The 26,301-nt window shown below is 37.8% G+C and overlaps 6 protein-coding genes and 1 pseudogene across 7 annotated transcripts; 1 reads left to right on the top strand and 6 right to left on the bottom strand.

The window, feature by feature from the left end:
• Positions 1-1,309: 1,309 nt before the first annotated feature.
• On the bottom strand, positions 1,310-4,582 carry LOC114758136 (gamma carbonic anhydrase 1, mitochondrial-like; annotated as a pseudogene).
• Positions 4,583-8,586: 4,004 nt separating this feature from the next.
• Positions 8,587-10,099, bottom strand: LOC114758135 (isoflavone reductase-like protein). The gene is made up of 5 exons (XM_028947149.1): positions 9,850-10,099; positions 9,631-9,765; positions 9,315-9,552; positions 9,017-9,220; positions 8,587-8,919 (listed from the first exon to the last, which is right to left on the bottom strand). Exons 1-5 carry the CDS (start codon positions 10,030-10,032, stop codon positions 8,753-8,755), a joined length of 927 nt encoding a protein of 308 aa, XP_028802982.1. The 5' UTR covers positions 10,033-10,099; the 3' UTR covers positions 8,587-8,752.
• A 1,304-nt stretch (positions 10,100-11,403) lies between these two features.
• On the bottom strand, positions 11,404-12,589 carry LOC114758141 (uncharacterized). The gene is made up of 4 exons (XM_028947154.1): positions 12,461-12,589; positions 12,239-12,357; positions 12,012-12,127; positions 11,404-11,896 (listed from the first exon to the last, which is right to left on the bottom strand). The coding sequence occupies exons 1-4, from the start codon at positions 12,510-12,512 to the stop codon at positions 11,755-11,757; spliced, it is 429 nt and encodes a 142-aa protein (XP_028802987.1). The 5' UTR covers positions 12,513-12,589; the 3' UTR covers positions 11,404-11,754.
• A 1,627-nt stretch (positions 12,590-14,216) lies between these two features.
• On the bottom strand, positions 14,217-15,443 carry LOC114758165 (uncharacterized). Its single transcript, XM_028947184.1, has one exon. The coding sequence runs from the start codon at positions 15,441-15,443 to the stop codon at positions 14,217-14,219; it is 1,227 nt and encodes a 408-aa protein (XP_028803017.1).
• Positions 15,444-15,976: 533 nt separating this feature from the next.
• Positions 15,977-17,548, bottom strand: LOC114758138 (U-box domain-containing protein 5-like). Its single transcript, XM_028947151.1, has 4 exons — positions 17,456-17,548; positions 17,019-17,204; positions 16,734-16,841; positions 15,977-16,578 (listed from the first exon to the last, which is right to left on the bottom strand). The coding sequence occupies exons 1-4, from the start codon at positions 17,513-17,515 to the stop codon at positions 16,165-16,167; spliced, it is 768 nt and encodes a 255-aa protein (XP_028802984.1). The 5' UTR covers positions 17,516-17,548; the 3' UTR covers positions 15,977-16,164.
• Positions 17,549-20,328: 2,780 nt separating this feature from the next.
• LOC114758139 (putative uncharacterized protein DDB_G0290521) lies at positions 20,329-21,496 on the top strand. 2 transcript variants are annotated; one of them, XR_003741750.1, is made up of 2 exons: positions 20,329-20,821; positions 20,912-21,496. XR_003741750.1 is itself a non-coding variant. In XM_028947153.1 (2 exons), exons 1-2 carry the CDS (start codon positions 20,523-20,525, stop codon positions 21,288-21,290), a joined length of 654 nt encoding a protein of 217 aa, XP_028802986.1. In that variant the 5' UTR covers positions 20,329-20,522; the 3' UTR covers positions 21,291-21,496. The 2 variants fall into 2 exon arrangements, 1 of the variants encoding a protein (XP_028802986.1); XM_028947153.1 differs by having other exon boundaries at positions 20,329-20,797.
• A 2,762-nt stretch (positions 21,497-24,258) lies between these two features.
• Positions 24,259-25,061, bottom strand: LOC114758200 (protein RADIALIS-like 4). Its single transcript, XM_028947229.1, has 2 exons — positions 24,716-25,061; positions 24,259-24,539 (listed from the first exon to the last, which is right to left on the bottom strand). Exons 1-2 carry the CDS (start codon positions 25,003-25,005, stop codon positions 24,515-24,517), a joined length of 315 nt encoding a protein of 104 aa, XP_028803062.1. The 5' UTR covers positions 25,006-25,061; the 3' UTR covers positions 24,259-24,514.
• Between the last annotated feature and the right edge of the window lie 1,240 nt (positions 25,062-26,301).

Genomic DNA, 26,301 nt, shown 5'->3' with positions numbered 1-26,301 from the left:
TCTTGTGGTCTTCCTCAGTGGCCGATTTACTATCCTGCGCTGGCAAAAACGGTAGGCAGACTGGCTGTGCTTAATTATTGCTGTGGCATTTCTTCAGTTTAAATTTGAAGAAGTTTATAGGGTCATTAACAACCCCGGCCCCCCTTAAAAAAAACAGAGAGAGAGAGAAAAAGAAGAATTGACATTGCGGAAATATGCTTCTTTCAACGTTGTCAATATCGTGGAACAGGAGAAACATGATGTGAATAAGAGAAAGCTGATGTGTTATTGTTTGAAGCTGTGCTCTCTTTTGGGTTACCAATAAGATGTGAAACTGTTATGGTAATGATTTAAAAACATTTTGTACTTTAAGATAGAAACATATCAAATGAAAGCTTTTATGCAAAGAGGGCAGTATTTTACTATAATGAAAAAATTAATTATATTTATATCGGATGATAAGTAATGGCATGCGTTATTATTTTTTACGCGATGTTTTTGCATTTTCTAAAATGATGATTCTGTTTATAAGTTATTGCGGACACGTGTATTTATTTTTATTTTTTAATTAGTCATTTTTTAATTGCGCGCGCACGTAACTTAATCTAACGGCAGGTTTTTCTGTTTCAAATGATCTCGTGCCAAAGACTGTATTTCCGAAAGTGCTATCCAAATAGACTCTAAACCATCCCATTGACACTAGACCTAGAAAATTTTGAAAATTTGAGATTAGACTGTGTATACTCAAAAAGTATATTTAACTAATTTGATTAAATTAAAAAAATTAAATTATTAATTATAAAAAATAATATTTTTCTAAAATGTCATAATTATTTTTTTTAATATCCCCCTTTCTTTCCCACTTGATTGTGGTTAAAAAAATATCAATAAAGATCATTTAAAAAAATTAATAAATATTAAAAACAAATCTAAACTAAGATCAATTCAATAATTATGTTTTACATCCACATTAAGGACTGAAAGAGTATATTGACTAGTTTATTATACTTCCCATCTCTATTTATAAATTCTACTTTCAATTATTTTGTTTCTAAATACAAGTATTTATATAATTTAAATCATTGTCTTTAAATTTATAGTTAAAGTTGATATTATTTTAGAAAAAATGATAAAAAAAGCTGAAAATTATTAAATCTCCAATCAGGCTTAATAACAATACATTATTTAGTATTGACAACATTGAATTTACAAGTGATAAGAAATTTTTGTTGCTATTCCTTATTTGGCATTTACAAATTTCCAGCTTTTTTTTTTTGTCATTTTCCCATTATTTTAAATTAACATTAAATTTTATTTTAAAAAAATAAAATTCAATGTAAAATAAATTAGTATTATTAGCATATAATGCACATTAAAATGTATATCACATCCTAAATTATAACAAACGATGGGCTGTAAATAACTCAAATGACGGAGGATTAAATAATCGCGAGCAACCAGGGTACTCGATTCACAAACAGTTGCAGTACAATCTCCCTTCCTAAAGTGAAAGACAATTTAAAGATCTCATGGCACATGGATGATCAAATCTGGAAAGAAGCCATATTTGTAGCCTAAAACATGTCTACTATTATTGGGAATGACAGTAGTCCCTGTTCTATGAATTTGACCAAAACAAGGAAATATCCTTGATGCCATTTCAAAATTGGAATTAAACAGAACATTCATTTTTGCAGAACTCACTTTTGAGCAGCTTTCTGTGCTTTATCAGGAAGGACGTTATCTGGAAGAATAAGCTCTGGAGGGATTTCACGAACGACACCCAACATGGCATCATACTCCTCATCCTTACGTGCATACTTTTTCCGCAATGCCTTTTCAAACTCAATTTCTTCAAAGGACTTGGCATTTTCAGCCGCATGGACCTGTGCAAGGTTAGTATAGTTGGTGGCTGACTGAGAGATAAATGCTATCTCTTCATCCGTCAGCTTCCTCAAGAACTTTGCTGGATTGCCTCCCCATACCTGCAACATATGTAGGCTGGCGCTAACTGATCATGGCTGAAGATTACTATAACCAGCATCTAAGAAGGGTTGGGGGGGGGGGGGAACCTGATTCAGACTTGTCACCAGTCCAGTAAATTTTTTATGCGTTAACACTACATCATTCCTTTAATCATAAGTAAACAGAAAACGTCTAATAAACATGGTTGACAAGAATGAACTCTTCTAGAATATCCCAAACTCATACAATATCCTGCTAGCGTTCAATTCTACAGAACCTTAAAAGTATCTACGATAACAAAACAAAGTTCCCTAAAACATACCAGAGAGATTTGCATTAAAAATCATGACCCCCTTGTCGTACCATTAATTGTATATTTCAACTCAACAGTGGTAATCATGCTCCAAACACACACATGAAAGCAATCCTAATTTTCACAAGAAACCAGCAGATGCGCATACACCATACCTCCCTAGCAGGAATCCTTGTATCTTGCCTGACAAGGGCACCAGCAGCAACCATACCGTGTCTCTCAACAACAACACCATCAAGTAGTGTCGCGCCCATACCAACAAAAGCCTCATCCTCAACAACACAGCCATGTAAAACAGCGCCATGACCTGCTCAGTGAAAAATTTGATAAAATTCCCATGAAGGGTAGAATGCAGCATCATTCATGATCATTCATGGCAAAAAATATTACATACCAACGGTAACATTGTTCCCAATAATAGTTGGCAGCTCCTTCCCACCCAATTTGACTTGGCAACATGCACCAGGGAGTTATCTTGGATGTTAGTCCCACTTCCAATACTGATGCTGTTCACGTCACCTACACATAAAGATCAAACATATAGTACTATGCAATTATGCATGCATATAGAAGAGAACATAAGTTCCATAATTCCCTTTCATCAACAGATAAGAGAGCCATCTCCCAGAAAATTATGGTTGGGAAGTAGATGAAAGCTCCAAATTGGATAGCATTGTTTCCACAACAATGATGACCCGGCAGAAAATTAAAGAGTAAGTGCAACAAATTATTCCAAACATTGATCTAATAAGCCACTGAAGCATTAAACCGCTAAAATGTTTCCACTTCTAATTGATGATCAAGCTATTATTTTAAAAAAAAAATGATCAAAAGACCTTACCTCTCAAGACACATCCATACCAAATTGATGATCCTCTTCCAATCTGAACATCTCCTATGACTGAGGCACTTGTGGCAACAAATGCATCCTTATCAACAACAGGAGCCTTATCAAATATGTTCATCAAAGTTCGATGCCTAGACACTAAACACAATGAAAAAGAAAACGGATTTGTAAGTTTACATGGCATAATAGCAAAGCAGTGAGAGAAAGCCCAAGAAAAACCAGAAGGAGGACAATTCATGGTTAAATTTGAGAAGCTAAAGTAAAAGAGATAGCATGCTATTCCATTTTTAATATATTTGTTCATATATTCATATGCAAAATATTGATTTTTTCAATAAACCAAAACATGAGAGCAGAAAAATGAATTTTGTATAATAGCAAGTCCAAAGCAAGATAGCTTGCTGCATCATATTCTAAATACTTCCATCATCAATAATCAATAATGTACAGTAAGACCTAATACAATCTCTACAAGGAAGCCAGGATGGAATCTATAACTTGCCGTGACAGTGAACGTCAGCGCCTATACAGCGTGGAAAAGAATAGGAAAACAATCAATCATCATATTCTCCAGAGAAACAGTGGCTAGAAGCTTCATAGTAATGAATTTGAGCGTCCAAAATAGAACATCCCATCTCTTTGTCCTATATTAATTCAACTACAGCTTCATAGTCTTTCTATTAAATTGTAATACGCAATGTAACTAATGCTGCTAAATACTATAAATTAATCAGAAACGTCAAACTGCCAATTCCTATCTCTAATTATTTTTATCATAATTTTCCAATGTCGATGAAGTTATTAGCAACTCCTTAACACTGAAAAATATTATTGATGAGAAAGTGCAAATTGGATAGTTGTTCGTGTTGATAGATTTAATGTAGTCCAGACTCTTTGTCGCAAGTTGAATGATACGCAGTCTCCACTGTCTTCACTGAAGTTACAAGAACTAAGAACCCTAAAAGTAATAAATTAGTCAATTCTGTTTCATACACATTTGGGATGAACATTATAGCTAGGCCTTATTAAGGATGACTTCATTATGATAAACATCGATCTATCAAAGCAACAATGGAATTCTGTTAAAGGACATAACGGAGAATCAGACAGCATTTCATCATAATGGATCAAACAAAATCTACAACGAAAGGATATCAAGAATTATCCATTTAATGAACAAATTGAAGATAAAATTGGACCTAAAATCTCAGAAAGAGAGTGGAGGAAAGGCGCATACAATGCTCTTGGAAATAGTAACCGCCCTGGAGACGATTTCCCAGCCGATCAATGGCTTGTCCGGTCCCTCGAATCCAGCATCCGACGGTGTATATGGCCTTCCCTAAGGTTCCCATTTGCAATGCTTTTGAAGGTCCGTGGAGTCTGGGGGTGTTTCGAGCTTCTGCAAGCTCAATCTTTCTGCAAGTTTTCCTGTTTGTGTATTGCGAGGGGAAGATGGAGGAGCGTGACTGTGCTTCAACTCAGAACTCAGAAGCCGTGCCTTCGAGTGGTAGGGTAGTATATCCCGCATAGTCGGGAGGGCAAAATGGGGCTTCGAATTTGGGTGCTAGTGGATCGCGTATCGAATAACGAAATTGTCCATGGACAAGCCGGGTTTGGAGCCGGGGAAAAAAAAACTTGCATCCATTATATTAAGTTATCTATAATTATGTATCACCATGTTTTTTTTGTCTCATAAATTTATAATTAAATATTATTTAATACTAATATTTTAAAAATAGAATACATAGTCATGTGTAATTAAAAAATTTGACACAATGAATATAAAGAACTTGATATAAATAATTTATGCTTTTTATCACATTTTCTACTCTATTAACATGTAATAAACTTCAATTTTAAATTATAAGAATTATGATGTACTAAGACGCTAGGAAGGAAGATTAAGAGATACTTACACTAAGTTGCTTCCAATCATATATATTATTTTTTAAAATATTAACATTTAATATACTAGCTCCGGTTCTAATTATAAGAATCAGTTGACTAATTTGAGGAGATTAAGGAAGTAAATTGAGTTAGTTATTTATTCTAAATAGGTGTTGTCTTTCCTAAAATATTTTTACTAATCAAGTGTATTGATTAGAACTATCATTGTTAGAAGGGCTAATTTGAAAAAAAAATGTATAAATAGAAGAGACAAAGTAGATTGGGGTCTTATATTTAGGACCAAAATAAAAATCAAACAGGGTCTTATATTAAGGACCGAAGGTAGTAGTAAATTATAAGTTCATATAAAAAAAAATTAAAATACATGACTATGTACAATTTAATAACCTGACATAATAAATAATGGATATAAGTAAGTTGAATTTTTCTTAATAAAGAAATGTTAACAAGTGAAGGCGAAGTTGTGCATTCTATACACCCAGCATCTAAGAATGTTTAGCAAATTTTCTCTTGGTCAATAAATGCACGGATCTTCCTAGTTAGTTATCGCTTGGCATGCTCAACATACAGAGCACTAGGACCTATAAAATTTTGAAGGACCTGTGCACGCTCTCACACCTACAAATCTTTTTTATGTTCAGTTACGCAGCAGACGCCATTTGTTGAGAAACTTTTGCTTTCTGCTTATAAGACTTGAAGTGCTTTCACCACGACTGTTACATGTTTAACTCTCTTTTCTCTTAAAAGGCTCATCATCCCTTATGGAGTCATTGAAATATTCTGTGCCTCCTAAATTCAAGCCAGTCATTCCCAGAAGAAGAAAACCAAAACTATGAGTAAGAGGAAAGGCATAACAAAGAAAACCACATGTATAAAAGCATGAGTGATTAGCCGAAGCAGGTTTTGGCTTGGAAGCAAAAGCCAGGTGGCCGATAGCTAGGCTATTAACAACCATCCAATAATTTATGATTCCCTTGTTATTTGATTCTTTTGTTTTATATCAAAGCAACGCTACACAAACACCCATTTGACAAGTTTCAAATCTCCAAGAGCGATCTTTATGAAACATGCCAACTATTCTCTTCATGTTCAGGGCATAACCACGCCCGCCTTTCCCTCTTATTATAAACCTTGGATTGGATATGTGCATTTCATTATATTGGTTTCGTTAGTTGCAGTTACGACAAATGAGTGACAGAACTCTGGTTCCAATATTCGTCTTCTGGGCATTCCTTACCATTATCACGCCGACCCTTATTCTCTTGTCAGAGAATTCCCAGGCCGAGTTCAGTATAAATGGTAGACACCTCTGCTTCTCTCCGCTATGACCATATTTGCTGGTTAGGTTCAGTTCTCTGCCACCTTTTCAAGAATTAAGCCCTGGTAATATTCTTTTTCTATTTCTGTTTCGTATTGAAATATTGCAGGAAACATAACAGAGAGAACGAAGGCTAGGAGAATGATGGGTAGGCCAGAGAATGATGCGAAGATCAGAATCAGAACAAAGGTAGAGGCAGCCTTAAGGGTAGTAGCTGCAGAGGAAATGGCTCCTTCACCAGCACCAAGTCCATCACTGCCTTCATATTCGTATCATGATCAGCGGAACAACACAGATGGGCTTAAGCTTCTTTCTCCAAAAACACAAGTTGAACAAACAGGAATCGACTGAACAAGTAGTTGATGATGCTGATCGCTGGCTTCGGATCCCAGACTTCTCTCTCCTGTCCTTCTCCAACTACTTACAAAGTTGATGAGAATGCGTATTATTATATCATACTGCATAGGTGTCAATTAGTATTTTTTTCATGATATAGAGGATAGAACATGTTTGATTTTTGTAGGTTGGGAATCAAATGTTTCATGCTTAGCTGGACTGTGAGTCTTGTGTTCTGCACGTAACTTGAGATAAGTCATGCAACTCATGACTCATGAATAGAGAAAGGTTTTTTTATAGATTTGTTAAATATATCCGTATTATACGATATATTGACTTAATGATTCTTTTTTTCCAACATATTGATTATAAATTAAGATTAACGTAACTATAAAGCTTACTATTCCTCCCTAGTAAATAATTTAAAAAATGTACCATAAAGATTACTATTCCCCCCTAGGAAATAATTTAAAAAAATGTATTTAAGGCATTCTTGGTTGGTTGAATGTAGAAAAAGAACTTTCACAAACGAATCAAAGTTTGGTGTGGAGGTTGTGCTTTCTTCTTATAGTGTCGTCATTTTGACGACCAAATTACATCGATTGCATCTATATATTTGCAGAGTTTGTTGCAGTAAGCATACATGTCAGTGGGTGAAGTTTTCACTTGTGGATGAAGCATCCCTATCATTCATTCCAAATAATTAAGAAAGGAAAAGAGACTTCTCTGTTTTATGTAATCATTGCGAAAGACTGGTTGGCAACCAGTGGTTGCCTTCAGCACGCCTGCATTATGACGATGGCCAGAAACAGAGCCTTTTATTTTGTTGGAAAGGTTTCTGTAAACCCAAGCAACCGCTCTATGAATTGGATTTTTGTGGGGTCGATCTCCTTCGGCTTCATGTTGTAAGAAAAAATATTTCTTGAGATTATATTGGTACAAGGTCTTCTAATTAGCAGATTAACATTGGACTCGATGTAATACATGTTTACCAAATTCAAAATATCAATAAAGTGCATCGAAACTCACATTGTTCATCGAACTGTAAATATAGTTAGGGGATTTCATGCAATACACTGAGACTCAATATATAGTTAATTTAAAAAAACAACTCAAAGTTGCTAATTAAATTAGCCCTTTGTTTGGGTGGGTACAATGGGGAGCTTTGATTCATTGTGGGGCTACGTTGTCATTCATTATGTGCAAGGATATTCCAAGCGCAACAAGCTCTAATAATAATGTAAATATTTTTGGGACGATTAAACCTGTTTTCTTATGGGAGTGAAGTTTGAGGTCAAGACATCGTTCTGTACTGTTAACCAATCACCCTTGTTTTAATATGCTTGGTAGTCTGCATCTCTAATGATGCAGCTAATAAGTCAATTGAACATAATCCCATGTTTATCAGCAAAGGCAAAAGAAGGTCAGTTGTTGGACATTTTTCTTAAATCTCAAGTCTCTCTCTCTATACATGTTACATAAATTTGATAGGATTTTTTAGCAAACTTATTTTTATTATAAAAAAAAAACTATAACCGCAAGTTTTGACTCTAATACGACTAGACCTGAGATTAATTAATACACATAGGTATTGTCTAATTATTTTTGGTACTCATATGGTGCCCAATTATTTTATCTTTCCTTAAGTCGATACATGTTTATACACATTTTTCATTCTCTTTTCCCGACGGTTCCGTCCGCGTCTCCTTTTTTTTTTGGATCAAAAGTTCCATCCACATGTTTTAATGAAGAATGAAACATAACAATAAAATTGGCAGGCCACCTCAGTTACGAGTCCATCAGTCAATTCTCATTTCTCATAAAACAAAATACAAGTTCCAGTAATCAGTCCCCCCCCTCAATTTCCTTTTCTCATTTCTCTGTCCATAAGCTTTTCTGAACAAACTCAAGATCATGATAGGAGTAAATATGATATTTGGGGTACAATACACGAGTTTATACAGCAGTTTGTTTTAAAGGAAAAAAACGATAAGAAAGTGGCATCGAACACCGAAGCTAGAAACTCAGATTACAGATTTATTGAATCAACCGGAGGAGCATAGCACGCAATTCTGAGTTTGAATTCTCAGACGAATTGGTCAAGGTATTCTTCGACGGTGGTGTACTTGACATCTGGGTACAGCTCCGAAGCCTCAACACCAAAGGAAGGTTCAATCTCAAAGTTAGTGTGGTCGCCCTTCACGAACACCGAGTGATTAATTGCCAAAACCACATTGATAGGAATAGGCGATTCTGCAAACAAAATAGGAAAAATTTCATAGATTCAGTCAGACATGAATGAATCGCCATCAAGATAACAACCCAAATTTTACAACGAACACTCACAGACCTTGGATGTCCTTGAGAAGTTTCTCTTCTGGAACGTAAATCTTTTCGAGGGTTTTGCCAATCTTCTTCTCCCATGAGGCAACCAGCTCATTGAAGGAATAAGTGTTCTTAGGAGGCCTGATGTAGAGAATCTTGTTCAAAGTCCTAGGGTCATCCACAGCTCTAATTGTGTAGGTTCCGATGTCCTCTTCCTTGTTGAAAACGGCTAATCCATATCGAAAGATGCAAACAGTAATGTCACTACCTACCACCAGTAATCATGTTAAAACACATTGAAATCCAAAAGAACGGAGGAGTACCTTTGGGATTGCCATCGCCCAAGATAATGACTTTGTCTCTGGGAGGAGCAGTGGCTCCTGGCTGTACCAATGTGGGCAGAAAATAGCCAGCAAAACAGTTGCTTGAAACGTAAGTATAGGGTATGCCTTCGGCTTCAACAGCACGTCGGATTTGGGCCTTGATCGCAAACGCAGACTTTGCTGGCTCCACCGCGTGCACACGATCCACGTCGTTGCCGAATTCTGAAGGGAAAAATCTCTGCAAAACAAATACCTCTTCAGAATATGATCGGACCTCAAGAACAAGAAGACATTGTTTGAGAAGGAAGAGTGATACCTTAACGTTACCAGCTTCTTTAATAGCAGAAATGATCTTGACTTGATCTGCTAGCTGCATATGACCCACGGTTGATATAACCACGTCCACCTGCTTGATGGCCTTCACCAAACTCTCATGGTCGTACAGATCCCCCTGCATTTGGACTCCACACTCTGAATTACCGTCCGATCAACCAAGAACAATGCTTATGAGCAATCCATAGAAGACGAGACTTACATGCACTAAATTGACGCCTAAGTTTCTGAAATTGTCGATAAGTTTTCCCTTGATGGGATCGGAGACGGTGCTTTCCCTCACGAGAGCGAAGGTGGGATGACCTGCCTTAGCGCTTGCTTCCACTATATACTTTCCGATGTAGCCGGTGCCTCCGATGATCAGAATCTTGCTTTTCTCCGCCATTGACTCCTTGTCGATCAGTTTTCCTTTAATCACACTCTGGACTGCATGCGTAATGGGTTCGTCCCCTATTTATACACGACGAAGACGTTTGAAGTGATAAGAGCGCCCTTTCGTTCCAACCTCGTCCTAAGAATGGGCTGTCTAATTAAGAACGCGGTTAAATTTCGCTCCTGACGTTTTGTTTGTCCGTTATGAAAATAACAAATTATTTATTTACTTCAAATATTGAAGTGACGCAACATTAAAAATTTTAAACGGCATGGCATACATTGCTCATAATTTATAAATACTTAAATTTTACCGCATACGATAGTACGATACGATTGCTAAAAAGGTATTACATGCAAACAGATGGCTATTTTATAACTTTTTTTTTATAATTTATGAATAATATATAAACCATATGCGCCTTTCCATGTTCAGAGGCCTCCAGACCCAATGATACCGATATGATTTTTACTGAATCCTTATTTGCCTTTGCTTCCCAAAACATTGAAGAAAGCTGTTTCTAGAAGATGAAAGGAGCAGAGAGGGGAGGGGAATGCGTTTGTGTGGAATTCTTGTTTTAGCAGCAAACAAGTAGTTGGGAGGTCCTTCATTACTCATGACTGGTCTCCTTTACAACGCAGGAGTAGGTTAAGGACAATTTTGGGATTTCAAAGAAATAGGTTGGAGTCAGGGCGGATGGTGGCAAGCACGAAACGACATATTCTAGAAAAGTCTACTCTTTAGCGGGTGCGCCCTCCCTCATCCGCCTGATGCCCACTAGTCAAGCAGCAACTAAGAAGCCATTATTAGTTTTCCTTTAATCACAAGCTAAGAAGCCATTTATTCAAAACAGAACCTGTCAGGCGTAATTCTTGGGCTGTCTTCTCTTTTAACATCACCATAAATCATGAGCACGTTCGCAAGTTTCTTACTTCAGTCTTCAGCGGGGGCATGATTTTATAGCAATCACCAATAAGATCCCTCTAGTAGCAATAATTTATTGATTATTATTGATCCCAAAATTGTCTTCCGCAGGCTGTAATTAATTGAGAATGATGAATTGCCTATTTTTATTTGAAAATTTGAGCCTTATCTTCTTATATAGAATAAAATAATAGAACCATTAATCTCTTTTTTCTTTTTTTTTGGGAGCTGAATAGAACCATTAATCTCACTGGCCAAAACAAAACACCACTAATCACACTGCATGCAATGGGGAGCTGCAAAATTTATGATATATCTGCAGGGGTCCAGATAAATAGGTGGGCTGGTGATAAGAAGCCCTTTTATAGATCCAAAGCCTAAGCCTGCTAAATGCAACCCTCCATTGAAACGCACACTTTGATATTTTTTTCATTAAGAAGTTAAAGGCCTGTTAGTTAATAATATCATACTGCTATTGCTCAGCATTATCCCGAAGATATTTTCGAGCATGCCACCTAATAATATTGGAGTAATGTCATTGAATGGCAAAAACGGAAAATCAAGTCCCAATCAGGACGGATATTAATCTGTCACCGAGAAAGACGATATGAACATAGGTAGAGGAAGTAGGTAATATGGATCTCTTCAATAAACATCAGATGATCCTCACACGCTCCCTGTGTCCCAAGACCTCTCCAGAACCGGAGAAGATCTAGTTTCATGTATATATTCCGTAGGCTGAAAAACACGCGCGCACACAGCATAAACAATATTTAGCTATTTACAGTGCAAGAGAAAACTGAAGTCGTATTAAGCAGCACTAATTCCGTCCCCAGGGTTCATTTTGTTCGAAGATGCCGAAGTGGCCACGTGAAACTGCGATGCGTACTTGTTAGAAGAAGTTTCCATCACCGGAGGTTCATTCAGAAATGCCCAGTTACTCTTAGTCCACCTGCACGCATCCAACCATGTTCTATGTTAACTTGTTTCCAGACAACCTAGTACATATTCGGCAATCACTATTTAATGATTCATCATTAATTGGCAAAACTAAAGAAAATATTCACCAGCCATTTTTCTTGATCAGCCGCTCCAAGCTGTTGCCAGCATCCCCACCCATGAACTCTTTCATGCGAGCCAACTCCACGCTGCTTAACTTCTCAGACTCCTTGTATTTGCTGGTCTGTCCCCACCAAATGTTAATCAGACTCTATTAGTGCTTGGCTTCTAGTGATTTTTTTTGGGGGGGGGGGGGGCAATAGCATGCATAGCATCATTTCTGAATATATCAGACCTTATTATTTTCCGATATACTGGCAATAGCTTTGAGGTGTTCCTCCTCTATCTGCTTCCGTGACTTCCAGAAAGCATCGATTTCTTCTTTAGTGAGAGACCTGTTCCTCTCAAGTTTTGCTGCAATAAGAGAAAAGGATTTCCCCTCTTCAGAAATCAACCCACCGAAGCTAAATCGTAAAGCATAAAAAGAAGATATACTTTGGATGCATTAATTTCATACCTGATTTAGGATCTAAGGTGGGAGAGTCCCATCCTGCCATAAGAGAACCCATCGTTGCTGAAATTCTTTATCCCTCAGTGTTTATCACACGCGTTTCTTACTGTGCTCTTTTCCTTCGGTGCTATATATATAGCCATATAGCCAGATATTTTTGCTTAGCCTGAGTGTCCAGTAAACAGATATCAGATTCGTTTACTTCAGTGCGTTCTTATCCCTTGAGTATTTTATTCATAAATAAAGGTGTGGTGGGCCCCAACTATAGAATTTTATGAAAACGTTGGTCTTTAACAAATTACGATGAAATCGAGGAAATCGAGGATCCCAGAAGGAAATGGGGCCTCCGTCTTTGAATATTCAATCTTTCAAGGCTTGGCCGCCCACAGATAGAGGAGCAAACCCACAAGATGACCCGCAGCTGTTTTGTTTTTGGACTATAGTTCTAGGAATTGCTTTCTTGTATCGTGAATGCTACTATCTTCCATTTATTGCGGTTTGTTACGTCTTTTCTTTTAAGAGAAAATTTCCAACTCACCGTGATGGTAATAAATATATCCAGCACAGAATTTAGGAAAAAGATCATGCTATTTACAATGTTTTACAACTTTAATTAAATTTCATGTAACGCTGAGGCATGGCGGCTGATCAAATTCCAACTCCCACATTTAGGAGCGAAGTAGTAATGGTACTGGCAAATTGAGGCTCTGTTTTCATGTGATGATGGGATTTGGTCATTCTTACTTGCACGGTCAGTCCATGTATTGCTGACTTGCTTCCTGCCCTATCCCCCCAAAAACTAATCCGTCCGTATCATGTCTGACACGCTTCCCTCTCAAACCGGGCTAGAATACCATTCCTGCCCAACGGAAATCCTGTGAAATTCATCTCTAGATAAACATCAGACAGCTACGCCCGTATCATTATTATTATTTTACTTATTAATTCAAACTTATCCTGTAAACTAGATTCCCCCATAGTTGAGTCGTACCACGGGAACCGCCAATGATGACGCTAATTGGGAAAGAGACTATACCTGTATCTCTATTATTTTTTTTTTTTTTGTCTTTATCCATGAAATATGCATTCTCAAGTGGTCGCCATGTCCAAATTTGTAATCTCCGGAAAAATATATACCCTTAGTTCCATCATGTTTAAAGTAGATTATCTCACATATCTAGTTGTGTCCCATTCCTACTTGCTGCAATGGAAGCGTCTTCCTTTTTTAAACTCAAGCCTCATTCCCTTCTAGCTGCTACTATCGTCACCTGTCATCTAACTTGTTCTTACTTTGATGTAATATTATTATATGGTTATTGAATGAATACCTGTACTACGATGAATGGTCTAATTTCTAAATTCGGGCCAGGCTATGATCGCGTTGATCAATTATTCCATTATTATTTTCCAAGTCTCCATCCAACCCACTTTCTCATGCATAGATAGTCTTCATATCAATCTGAAGCATAAACCAATAGATTTATGGGCAAATGATGGAGACAGTTCCCATTCTGGAGCCCCCTTGGTTTCATGGAAGGCTGACAGCAGCCAAGGGCTTTGCGTGAACAATCATCAATAAATATAAACAAAATGAAAATTCAAATAAAACCGAGTTTCAGTCTCTAAATTGAATGAGCTAATTGCCGCTTGTTTTCCAATTTCAGAGAGGAACGTCAGAGACATGGTGACAGGGTATTTCTCTTTTTAAAGACAAAGTTACGAAAATTTGGTCACAGAATCCGCATATCTTGGTCCCTTTCAGTTAAGTACTTCCGCATTTGTATTTACAACCGTGACGTTGAGGTTTGTTGGGGTTATCTGGGTCGGAGTCACTTGGTTCCGCGAAGAGTCCTCTGAGGCATCGTCTTCGGATTCTTAACCCCTCGTTCTGGCGGACATTAACCTCGGGCTTTCTAATTTCCGAACCTTGTTTATCATCAAGCTTGACGACTTCCACATGCTTTTGGGGAAGAGTCAGATGGACCCCTGGGTCTCTGTCGTTGATCGAACTCTGACACATCAATGAGTTGTTGAGGCTCTGTATATTACTGTTCACATATGCGTTTCCGATTTCATTTTTCACTGAATTACCGGACTCTTCCTCGGAGCTTTCCTCCCCTTCGGCGGTCTCCTCAAGTCGCTGTCCTGGATTTTTCTTGTAGGCCCTGTATATGGGGATTAAAATCTCTTTCTTTCCTGACTTGGAGCCCACGTTCATTGTAGCTCCTCTGTTATCGCCAGCCAGAGTTGTCACACTAAATGGATTCTCGTCCTTGGGCTGAGTTAGGAGCCCAGTCGCTAGTTTATGATCACAGTTTGAAACATCTTCTTGCTGTGGAGCTTTGCCAGCATTGGCTATAAGAGGCTTTTGAGGAGATACGCATGATACGGTACTGACCTTAGGATTTGTTGAACTCAAAACTTTGATGTCTTTGCCAGTAGGGTTAGAGGTGGCAAACATCATCCGTGTTTCTACTTTTTCCGGTACCTCCGATTGCTGCACCTGTCGTTGTCCGGACACTGGATCCTCGGCCTTTTCAACTTTACGATTTTGCATTAACTTCATCATTTCTTCAGATGGATGGAACTTGCTCTGTTCTTCCCATTGAGTCTTCGAATTCCCAGTGTCTGTCTCCAATTTCTCAGAGTCATTGGGTGTATTTAGAGTTGTTGCTGATTGTCCTGGATGGTGTGCAGACCTCTTTTGGGGTTGAGAGGAAGTATCCGGTGGGATGGTTTTGAATGGCGACTTCATATGTTGATTCTGAGAGGTAGACGATGATGGCCCTGTGGTTTCATCAGCTGTGAAACGAGATGGAGATTGTGTGGTTTGGGTTTGAGGTTGGATAGGAGCAATCCCAGGAGGACGAAACGGCGATTTGGGTTTCTTTTTGGGACGACGAGACGAAGATTCAGCAGCAGCATGCGGAGAGGATGCTGCTGATTTCCAAGGGATTCTGAAACGAAATGGAAGCCTCTTTCGTTCCATGGATGGTTTCTACTTGGCGTTTAGAATGACTCCAAATCTATTTTGGCTCAATGTGATGCTGCAGTTGCGTTTGTGATCTACTTGAACAGGACAAACATTTATACCCGCCACACTTCATGGAATTTTGATCATATTTTTGGCTATAACGTGTAATTTAGTGCTTCTTCCTGCGCAGCATTTCCTATGGACTCCGCCAAATCAGTCTTAATTAAAAGATTGCCTCTCATTCTCATATTCTTCCAGTGTTGTACTGGAGAAATTGCTTTTACCTCCTGCCAAAGCAATTCCCACCTTATGCTTTGCTTCTTCCTGGCATTTATCCGTTATGGTAGTATTGATCATTCATCCACGTGGTGAAAACTAATTTAATTGTGCTTTAGCTGAACTGAAAGTTCTCTTTTACAATTCTTTTCTTTATTTTTTTTTTAAAAATTAGATATATTGCGTGCGTGGAGGACGTCCATGGAAAAGGCTAATGCATGCTAAAAAGTGCCTTTCGTCGTACAGTCTAACAAGAAAAGGATTCTAGACAGGACATTTTTTTTTGGAGGGGGGTAGGGGCGGCGGAAAAATTTCTGGACAATCTACCTTGGCTCCAAACATAACATTGAACCTTTCCACTCAAGTTCTGATTTTATACACATCAAATCAAATAGCAGCATAAACAATTATTTTGCCGGTGACATAACCCAAGAATCTTTTAACTTGGAGATTCACTGGGTTATCCTATTTGATTCTGATGCATTGCATCATTCGCATCCGGCTTATGATCCATTGACTGATGATGCCGGACCTGTTTCTCGGACTGGTTTCTAGTTTGAAGCTGACAAATGAATTTCCTATATTTGATGAGAAGATATAATAAGTATTTCACAAGTTCCATCTCCCTTTGGCCTGTATCTTTGGCTTTGTCAATCTGCAACTTGAGAGCTGCTTTCTCCTCTGAGAGAGCTATAGGAGAAGCTATTTTCAAGCTCAAAGTTGCTATCTGAACAGCATCAAGTTCAACATCGTTTATAAATCCTGAACCGGGCAAGTCCTTCTTAAGCAGTTCCAGTAATGCCTTCCTAGCTTCCTCTTCTGCGAATTCCAAGGAAAATTCTGCAGCTCTAAGATCATGTATGGTTCCAGATATCTGTAAGTCAATTCGCAAGGAAAATACGGGCAAATGGTCAACTATTCAGCCCAAGAGAACAAGACCAACTGTGATCTTATCAAGCATGTTGCGATGATAGGATTCTATTGAAGAAATGAAACAAGAGTTGTTAATAGCTGGAACTTGAAACCCACCTCAGCATCCAACAAAATTGGGACTACTTGTTGAATTTGGGTCAAATATAACTCCAGGTCACTCCGTATTTTTTCACATCTTGAAACTATCTTGTGTGCCATGACTGCCTGAAAGATTTTCCATTTCAAGTAAACAGACGGTTGAATTTAATAAGCATGCCATTTATTGGTCATCATTCACAGGTGATAACAAACGAACAAGAATGTCTGAAATTAATAAGTTGAAATTGAGCTGAAGCAGCAAGGATCACAAAGGTGACAAAGATTAGTTGGGTATTAAATCACCAGGTAGAGTTTGCTGGACTGAGAACATTGCCGGATAACTGACTTGGCCTTATCCAAAGTGAAATGTAAGGAGCACAATGCCCGAACTGCTAACGCACAATTTGGCCGGGCGGATTCAACGGCTAGTACAATTTGCGAAATTCTTTCGGTAAATTTCCCAAGCTGCAGGCATATTGAACGATGCACCTGCACAAACGAGAAATTAGAATGAAATATGAGTAGCTGAAAGAGACTTGTGAAGAAACTATATATATATATATATATATACATGCATATTCATTTCGTTAAATTCTCTGCTTCCCTGTTAAGTGCTCAACACTAAGCTGTTTCTTAACCTAACTCTTGAAGCGGGTGAAGTTTAATCAAGCAACAAAATGCATCAATGGAAAGGGAAACATGGTGAGTTGTAGAGGAAGAAGTGGTTTGAGGGTAAGTACCTTGACTTGAGAAGGATGCGAAAGGTCAAAAGCTTTAGGGAGATCAGTAGTATTGGCCATGGGAACTCAGAAAACAAAGGAATAAGCTGAGATACAAAAATGGAGCAGGTGGGTAGATGCCTTATTTTAAGAACTCCTCTTCTGATTGGCGCCTCATAACCATCCTGACGGGAGAGCGGGGGACGTATATTTCTTTATTAAATAAATTGGACCCGCCGTCCCTGTGCATGGGTCCACAAGATATAAAAAAAGTGAAAGCTAACAGCGACGCTACAAATAACCAAAAAAAATACTTAAATTTAATACTTGTATTAAATAAAAATATTTTTAATAAAAAAATGCCTATACTTACTAAAAAAAATCACAAAAGATGCAGGCTATTCTTCTTTTTAAAATTAATAATCATTTTTTTCTTAGCCAAGTTTTCCCGTTTTGCCTCTCACTAAATTTAAAAAAGAAAAAAGGAATGATCTTGTGCGTGGGTCTTCTGTAATCTGTGCTCTGAGATTCTCGCACCAAAGCATGAACAAATGTCGCGGTCCGATGACGTTTTCTTGGGCTGCACAGCAGAGGGCTCCGCCCTCCGGCCTCCGGCCTCCGCCCTCCGCCCTCCGCCCTCCGGTCATCTATCCAGTCTAAATTCTGTGACACGACGTTGAATGTTCGCTAAGGGGGCCCCAAAAAAAAAACCGACGTTGAATCAAATAAATAATTGCTTTTTTTGCCAGAAAATAAATTAATTTCTTAAAACACTGTACATATTTTTATTTTATATTTTTAAGTATTTTTTTCATATCCTCCTCTCTCTACACATAAAATTATGATTCAAATTATCTCAACGTGGAGGGAAAGAGATAGCTTACTTGAATGATACTACTTATATTATTATGAGAATTTTTACAAACAGTGTCGAAATTATACTACATCAAGCTGCATAAAAATCTATGGCAAAAAAAAAAAAACTGCATAAAAATCCGAAGAGCCAATTTAAAAGTTGAAATGGAAATAAGGATACATTTATTGGGGTTATAATAAGCAAGCACCTTCAGACACGCCAAAAAAAGAAAATCGAAGTATAACCCTTCCGATGAAAACAAAAGCTCAAGGCAAGTAAATCGTCTAGCTCTTTATTTACGTTGCTGAAAACAAAATAAAACAAAAATAAGTATCAGGTCAAAAAAAAGAAGCAAAAAAATAAGTTTAAAACAATGCTTCCGCGTGAAACGATTTATACTTGCCAGTTTATTTATGGTGAATACCTTTGGATTTACAGAATAAGATTTCTAATTATTTTGGTTTATTAATAATGAGTTAATGACGGCAGGCATCTCCCTCAGCCCAAGACAGAAACAGAAACACAAAACCAGTCAAATGGAACAAAACAGTTTAGTCGAATGTTGTACATATGCATCGTTATCGAGTAAATGTTCAGTAGCGAATTAACATCAAGTCAAATACGCGTTTGTGTGTAATTTTCACTCTCAGCCAAAACAATTTGGCCTTTTTCTTCCACAATAAACGTGTCGGCGAAGACCACTTCGGCCAACGAGTCGATGAGTCTGCTCGCAATTTAGAAGAAAATAGTAAAAAAGAAAGCTAAGATTAGACTTCATTGTTCACATTTTAACTACTTAAATTTTCTTTTTTTGTTGATCCGTACAAAATATTTATATGAAAAACAACTTAAGAAAATGTTTTGCAATAGTTTTTTTATTAAAAACAAAATATTCGCCTCAAAAGCTTGAACACTAGGTATGAGGCGCATTACAGTTATATGTCATTAAAAAAATGGTAACAAGGGTAATATCTGTGAGTTATTCTAGTTGCATGTATCGGGCGGCTTGCTTATTTATAATTACAAATCGTGAGGCCCCACTTCTTCTCTTGAAGAAGGGAGAAAAAGAAAGAGAGGTAAAAAGCAAAATTGATGTAGGATCCAGTTTACCGTCCCAACTCCCACGGCTCATACGCGGATTATTACATGAAGCCAAATGAATGACTGACCGGCCTGAGATTCTTTTTCCAACTCCTGTCACTTTGACCGACTTATTTCGAGACTAGAAAGCAGACATATAGTTAACGAGAAAATTAGAACTCCTTAGTCCTGGTATTATTTTAAAATATACTATATCTGATTTTTAATATAAAAATTAATTGATTAATTTGAATTGACTAAGAAAATTAGTTAAGTTAGTTATTTATAATAAATAGATATTATCTTTCTTAAAATATTTTTACTATAAGCACTACTTTGTAAAAAATAGATTGAGATCTAAAATCAAATTAAAAATCAGGAGATAATATCACCCGATTACAAATTACCAGCTTTAATGCTACACTAGTGTATACAAGATTACAAGTTGATGTTTAAAAGACTGAGAGTATCCGAGGGGTAAAAAAAAAGGGAGAAGAGGAAGAAAAAAAATGAGAGTACGTTGGGCCTTCTTAGCTTGTGACACATCAATGTGCCTCTCTCTAATGGTCCTCTCTTTTTAAACTTTTGACGTGGCGATTGGTCAAAACTTTAAATGAGCATTAAATGTTCTGTAACGATAAATGCGAGTTAACTATCAATATGCGTTTCACGATTTCTTAGGTATATTTTTCGTTCCAAACATGTGCTGCGGCATTAATCTTGTACTTATCATTATCATCATCGCCAAATACCGAGTAAAAAACTAAATAACACTGTTTAAGATATAATTCTGTACTGTGTATTGTGACTTTGATTTGGGGTCAGATTTTGCTGAAAAATCGGACATGCACAGGGATATGTCTAAAAAAACTAGGTAAGGCCGTAAAAGAAGCTAGCTCTGCAAAATCTAAAATTCCAACGTTGGAGAATAAAACATGGGAATTCACGGGCACGTAGATAGCAAATTTGCATAATGTGAGGGACAGCGGGAGAATGAACACATGTATGAACCTCATGGGAGTGGTCACCCAGAAGCCCCCCAAAACGCCAATCTCAAAACTATTTATGGCATCCTGAACACCCATCCCAATCCTAATGAAAGGAGTGAGTTAGTCATCAGAATTATCTGCAGCAATCAAAAAGGGGAAAGAAATGGGAAAGATGAGTTTAGTGGTGGTGGTGATGGTGTTGTGGGTGATGGTGGCTGGGCCAGCTGTAATGGTAATGGGAGAATTGGATCTACAGAGCGTGCTGGATAAAGCAAAAGAGGCAGGCGTCTCTCAAGAAACTATACAACAGGCCGCTAATAGTGATGAAGCCAAAGAAGCTCTTCAGGATGGAACTGCCCAACAAGCTCTCAACGATGCCAAGGACGCCATGAGCGATAGTAGTCATGGCGGCTCCCCCTGGAGCGACTGGGTCAAAAGGTATTCGTGTATATACATGTAGATGTATGCCTTTTACTTCTTCTCGTCAATTCTTATTCTGTTTTGATTTGGAAGCTCGGAAACTGACAAGAGATTATTATGGTTCGATTTTAGCAACATTGGCCTCGGCAAAGGGAGTCCCGCACCGTCTCCGGAAGATTCAGGATCATCATCATCGCTGGTCGGAGACATCGAGCTTTCTCCTTCACCGTCAGAAGAACCGGTAGGGTCACCTGGAAAGGCGCCGGCAAGTGCACCGCCGGAGGGATCATCTCCATCACCATCACTTTCTTCGTTGTCATCGATGCTGTCGCCATCGCCATCGCCATCACCCACCCTGTCCCCATCACCTTCGTTACGGTTAAAATTGTCGCCAACACCAGCCCTGTCACCATCGCAGTCTCCGTCGCCGTCCGCGGAAGCACTGGGAGAGGCCCAAGATGCCGAGGAAGGACCGACTAGTGCACCATCGCTAGCTCCCGAAGCGGAGTAAGTCAACCCCCCAGGAAGATCAGAGAGGCAAACAGCTTAGGAAACAAGATAAATTAAATGAAATGAAATAGGATATTTCTCAATTAATTAATTCGAAGTTCTAACCTGACTACTTGCACAGTTAACAGGTTCCAATGTAGGCATAGACTCCTCCATTCTTCACTCTCTTCCTCACAAGTGAAATGGCAGGGTTTAGAAAGACGGTGGCTGCCCAGATGTTGTACCACTTTTCGCTATCAATAAATCATACTTATTCTTTGTTTATCCAAAGAAGAAGAAGAAGAAGAAAATCATACTCATTCTTTTGTATCCTCTCTTTCTGTACACCCGTCAAATTCAAACGGCTTGCTTCCAAATCCTAGCCCGGATCTATTGGTGGTTGGTGCAATTTCCTCTCCATTTGTTCAATTATTCCCAATTATTTTTAAAAAGAAAAGCTCAGGATACAAGTTATGTGATGTATTGATTGTATTATATATACGCTGTCGTCTACAACTTGGGTTACTTTAATAATCCTCCACTGCTATTTAAGTGAACTCCATATTCGCCTCATCGCTTCAGTGTTGTTATCTCCATATATTTCTCGTGCTAATCATCGCAAGTAATGACACCACGTCGCAGCGGGTACCGAAAGCGAGGTTGTGCATATTGGGCCAAATCTATCGGGCCTTAAGTGGCCCAAATCCATAGGAAGGATAAAAAAGGTTCCTTAATTACATAGCCAAGTCCATACGAAGGATAAATACTAATGAAATGAATGCTTTTTTTTGGTTTGCCTTCAAAAATAATGTGATACGGATCACATGTAGTCTCATCCCTTAGATATGGATGTTGAATTTTTCCTGCGGATTACAAGATGCCGGTACTACAACGCAGGCCAGGGACAGGGAATGTGGTTCTTTTCTTAACAAGCATTATAACTTTCCTTCTATTTTCATGACTGTTACTTGATTTGACATTTTTTATATTTATAATTATTTTCCATTCTATTCAAAATAACTCAAAATCATATACAGTATATATTTTTGTACTGATCTAAAAGGTGAAATCTGGGATGACATCACCGTTTGAATAGAGAAGCATTTTCAGTTTCTCTCTTATGATTTCTGGCGCTGACGTGACTTTGTAAAGACTGGCACAAAAATAATGTTTTGTTCTGACTGGAGATGAGCATGAAGATGTTGATATGGTGGAGTGATGAGAGGGATGCGAATATATTCTGTTGGGATGAGATGAGATGAGATGGTAAAGCAGATAATATAATGCTGTCTGGCTAGTGTCTACCATTGAAGGCAGGGATTAAAGAAAGATTAGTGTTGTGTACGTAGGGCTATCACTATATATGCCGCATGGTAGAAATGCAGAAACCCTGTAAGTTTCATCGGTCACAATAGAGTTTGATTCTACGTATCTCCTTCACGTGCATGTTACGTCCTTCCTCACCCACTCTTCTTGTTACCCATCACTTTCCTCCTCCCTCTCATCTCTCCTTTTTCTGCTCCATCTCATTCTATATGCATATGCACCCAGCTATTATATTCTCTCTTTTTTTCACATTTGGAGGAAAAAAAGGATTTTTAAAGATCCTTTTTGATAAGGTGCATGTGGCTTAGCGTCACTGCTTACTGTTTAGTACGAGTTTACCAGGACATTTAACCTGCAGTACTCTTGCGTCATACTCTGATCTCAATAATCGTATATATAAGTTCCATCTTTACTAATAAACGGCTAGATCTTCAATATGGCTATATACGGATTTCTAATATATTAGTTTCGTTTAGTAGCTTAAATGGTTCGTTAGATATACTTAATATGATTCGGTCCCAGACTTAAGGCTACGTGGAGTATTTGCTTTGAGGAAAATTAAGAGATCAATAAGAGAATCACTGTGCATGGGTTCTATCACAATAACGTGCAATGATCAGCTAGTCCTCAGAAAGAAATCATCAGACTCAAACAAGAGGAAAGGTCTTTACGTAGTTTTGTTGGTATAAAGACCCACTCATCGTGTTAGTAATAAAATCATGAATCAAACAAACTCGCTGTCTTTACAATCCTATTCTGGTTAGTTTGATTTAGTCAAAATATAAATTGCTAATAACTACTCCTGGGAACTTAATAGTGTCTTTCTGCTTGAAGCTGTTCAAACTATAATCTAAACTTTATCTATTTACGTTTATCAAGAAACTAATTAAAATCAATTTAAAACAATAAACGTGTCAAGCATATTTTCATTTTTCCTAATATATCTTTATTAATGAAGAGAATAAGTAAAAGATGTAATAAATGAATTAAAGAGAAAAGAGAATATATAAGGGTAAAATTGAAAAAAAAATCTATTAAATATTTGAACAAAAGTAAATATTATCTTATTAAAAAACTAATTGTTTTAAAAAAATTTATTTTATATTTTGAATCAAAAGTCATATTTAGCCTGATTTTCTTTGTAGCTTTGTGTAAGATTGGGTACTCACTTTTATTTTGTTTCCTTGGGTTCCGAATCCCGCAGACAATAATAATGAATACACCACCATGGTCGGTGCCTTTGATTTCACACGTGCCCCCTCTTTTTATACACGAGTTTATACTTTATATAATACTTACGCTTTGTGCTTTGAAAATGAAAATTTCAAAACGAGTTTAATAATTAAAATACTTAATTATTTTTATCATTTTGTCATTTGATTCAATCAAGTTTAAATAATTTTAATTTACATTTCAACTGAGCAAATTTATTTTTTTCTGGGAAAAAAAATCGATGCTCTCCTTACTTTTGTCATTTATTCTCTCATTATTATATAACACACGATAAAAAAATTGTGTGTTGCTTGTCGTCTTATGTAACCTTCAAATTTCAGGACCTTCAGGTTTGTTATATATTATTATTAGGTTGGGACGGCTCTCTGGGACTGCAATTTTGGTGTATATACATTATATCCAGAGGTTTTACATTTCGCACTACATGGCCATGGCAAAAACATACCATTCATTGAACTTCAATTAAATTTTATACATTTGTAGGAATTATTACAAGGCTTTCATTCTTCACATAGAGAGAGAGAAAGAGAGAGGGTGAGAGAGAGAGAGAGAAGGAGGATGGACAAAGCGAAGCATATTACATACAAATATACTTAATTGAGAATGAAGGAAGTAGGCACATGCTTTCAGATTGATGATATATATATATATTCCATTTCTCCCCAGTGGCTCTCCTTCCGACGTACTTCACTGGAGGCTCAGATTCTTCATCCTGCATTACATGTGGGTGAGAACCAAAGTAGAAAACAAAACTAAATACGACATAAATACAGCCACAGCAAGCAGAATCCTAGTTTTGCCATTAAAAGCAGAGTGAGAGCAGAAAGCGAAGGGGATCGGAAGAGTAAGTTAAAGGTAATATCAGAGGAATCTAAGAATAAGAATAACCTTCGCTCCTGATGATCCAAGTAAGTAGTGTAAGTTCTGAGGGTGGAAGACGGTCCTCCTCGTAATGCTTCAGTGTTTGTATTGTAATCAGGCAGAGGGACATGGCCTTCCTCGATCAGCTTCACATCTTCAACAAGCTTCTCATAATGCCTCTTCACTTCCTCCACCGTCTTCCCTCCCACCGCTCTCGCCAGCTTCTGCCACCGGTCCGGCGTCTCCTCGGGGTACAACGCCAAAGCATTCTCAAATCTCTTGTTCTGCTTCGCCGTCCAAGTCGAGCTCGACGCCATTATTCTAAACAGCGATGATGATGAAGAACTAGAGGCTGAGAAGAGAGCGTATGGTGAGAGAGAGCAGAGAGGGAGTCACATTGGTGGGCTTTATATACAAGTGGTGACGGAGAAAGCGGACTTGTCTCTCATGCTAGCTGTTACTTTCCAAGCAAATACTGTGGGAGCGACAATATGTGCAAACCATGGATACTTTGTTAGCCATTTAGTTTCTCAATAATTATTAGTCTAAACTTTAACGCCTTCTTTTTCCCTTTTTCCCCTGTTTGGGGCTGAATTATTCACGCCTAGCTATTCTATCTCCCCTTGTTTGCTTCCTTCCCGTAAACTTCACTCCTTATTCTTCTAATTTCCCTTCTCACGTGCATGCCTTCCTTAATTTGCTTATTGTGATCAGCAAGAATCAGGTTTCCCATCAATCGCTCTCATGACATGGTACTGATCTTCAAAATATAAGTTGATTTCTCTCGTGATTAACTCATCATTGAGGTTTAAAGGGTTTTGACCATTGATCCTTATGATCCGCCTCATCATCAGCTTGTGCAAACTGAAATATCTATGGACGCACTATTATATTATAGTTATGAACTTGTTTTATTAATGAAACATGTACAGTGAAAAGAAAATCAAAGGCTTAGGTAAGGTGGTCTGGTACAGTTTTGGAAGGGAGACGACAGGGTGGGGCCCACCTGATACTGAGACGTTCACGGGCGCAGTTAACATGAGGCCATGTAGTAAATTGATATCACGCCGTAAGTGCTGACGAAGAGCTCTTGGCTCTCGCATGCCATCCCAGCGCCCAATAATTCGGATTTTCTATATCTCTAAGCCAGGAAATGGATGCAGTTTCGTACAAGAATGGAAAAGACAGGGGGAAAAACCAAGAGTTGTAAATATGAGATGAGAGTTCCATGAAGAGTCATTTTTTAGCTTTTAACACTCTAGCAATGTGCCAGTATATGAATAATATTATCTGGGATATGAGTTAAAAGCCAAAAGCTGCGCCTTTTCATGTCTTTTGGACGTATTCTGCTTCATTCCTTGTTACTCTCATCTTTCTCTGCAAAAATATTCTAAACCTCATGTTGTGCTTCTGCCATCCTCCTCCTACACCAACTCCTGCTCCTACTCCTACAAGAAAACATCTGTTGTTTCGGATGGTCATTATTTTATTTAGGGTACAATACTGAACAAATTGCAGAGTACTGTTGGTCCTACACATGCCATGAACCATAATTATTTGTTGTTACTGTTTCTCGAACGAAAGAGAGAGAGTGCCAATCGAAATATTATCGG

This window comes from Neltuma alba, unplaced genomic scaffold, assembly GCF_004799145.2.
Source record: "Neltuma alba isolate B1F8T4 unplaced genomic scaffold, ASM479914v2 tig00010672_pilon, whole genome shotgun sequence".
Lineage (NCBI taxonomy): Eukaryota > Viridiplantae > Streptophyta > Magnoliopsida > Fabales > Fabaceae > Neltuma > Neltuma alba.
The sequence above is the reverse complement of the archived record's forward strand: the minus strand, read 5'-3'. Positions and strand labels throughout refer to the sequence as shown.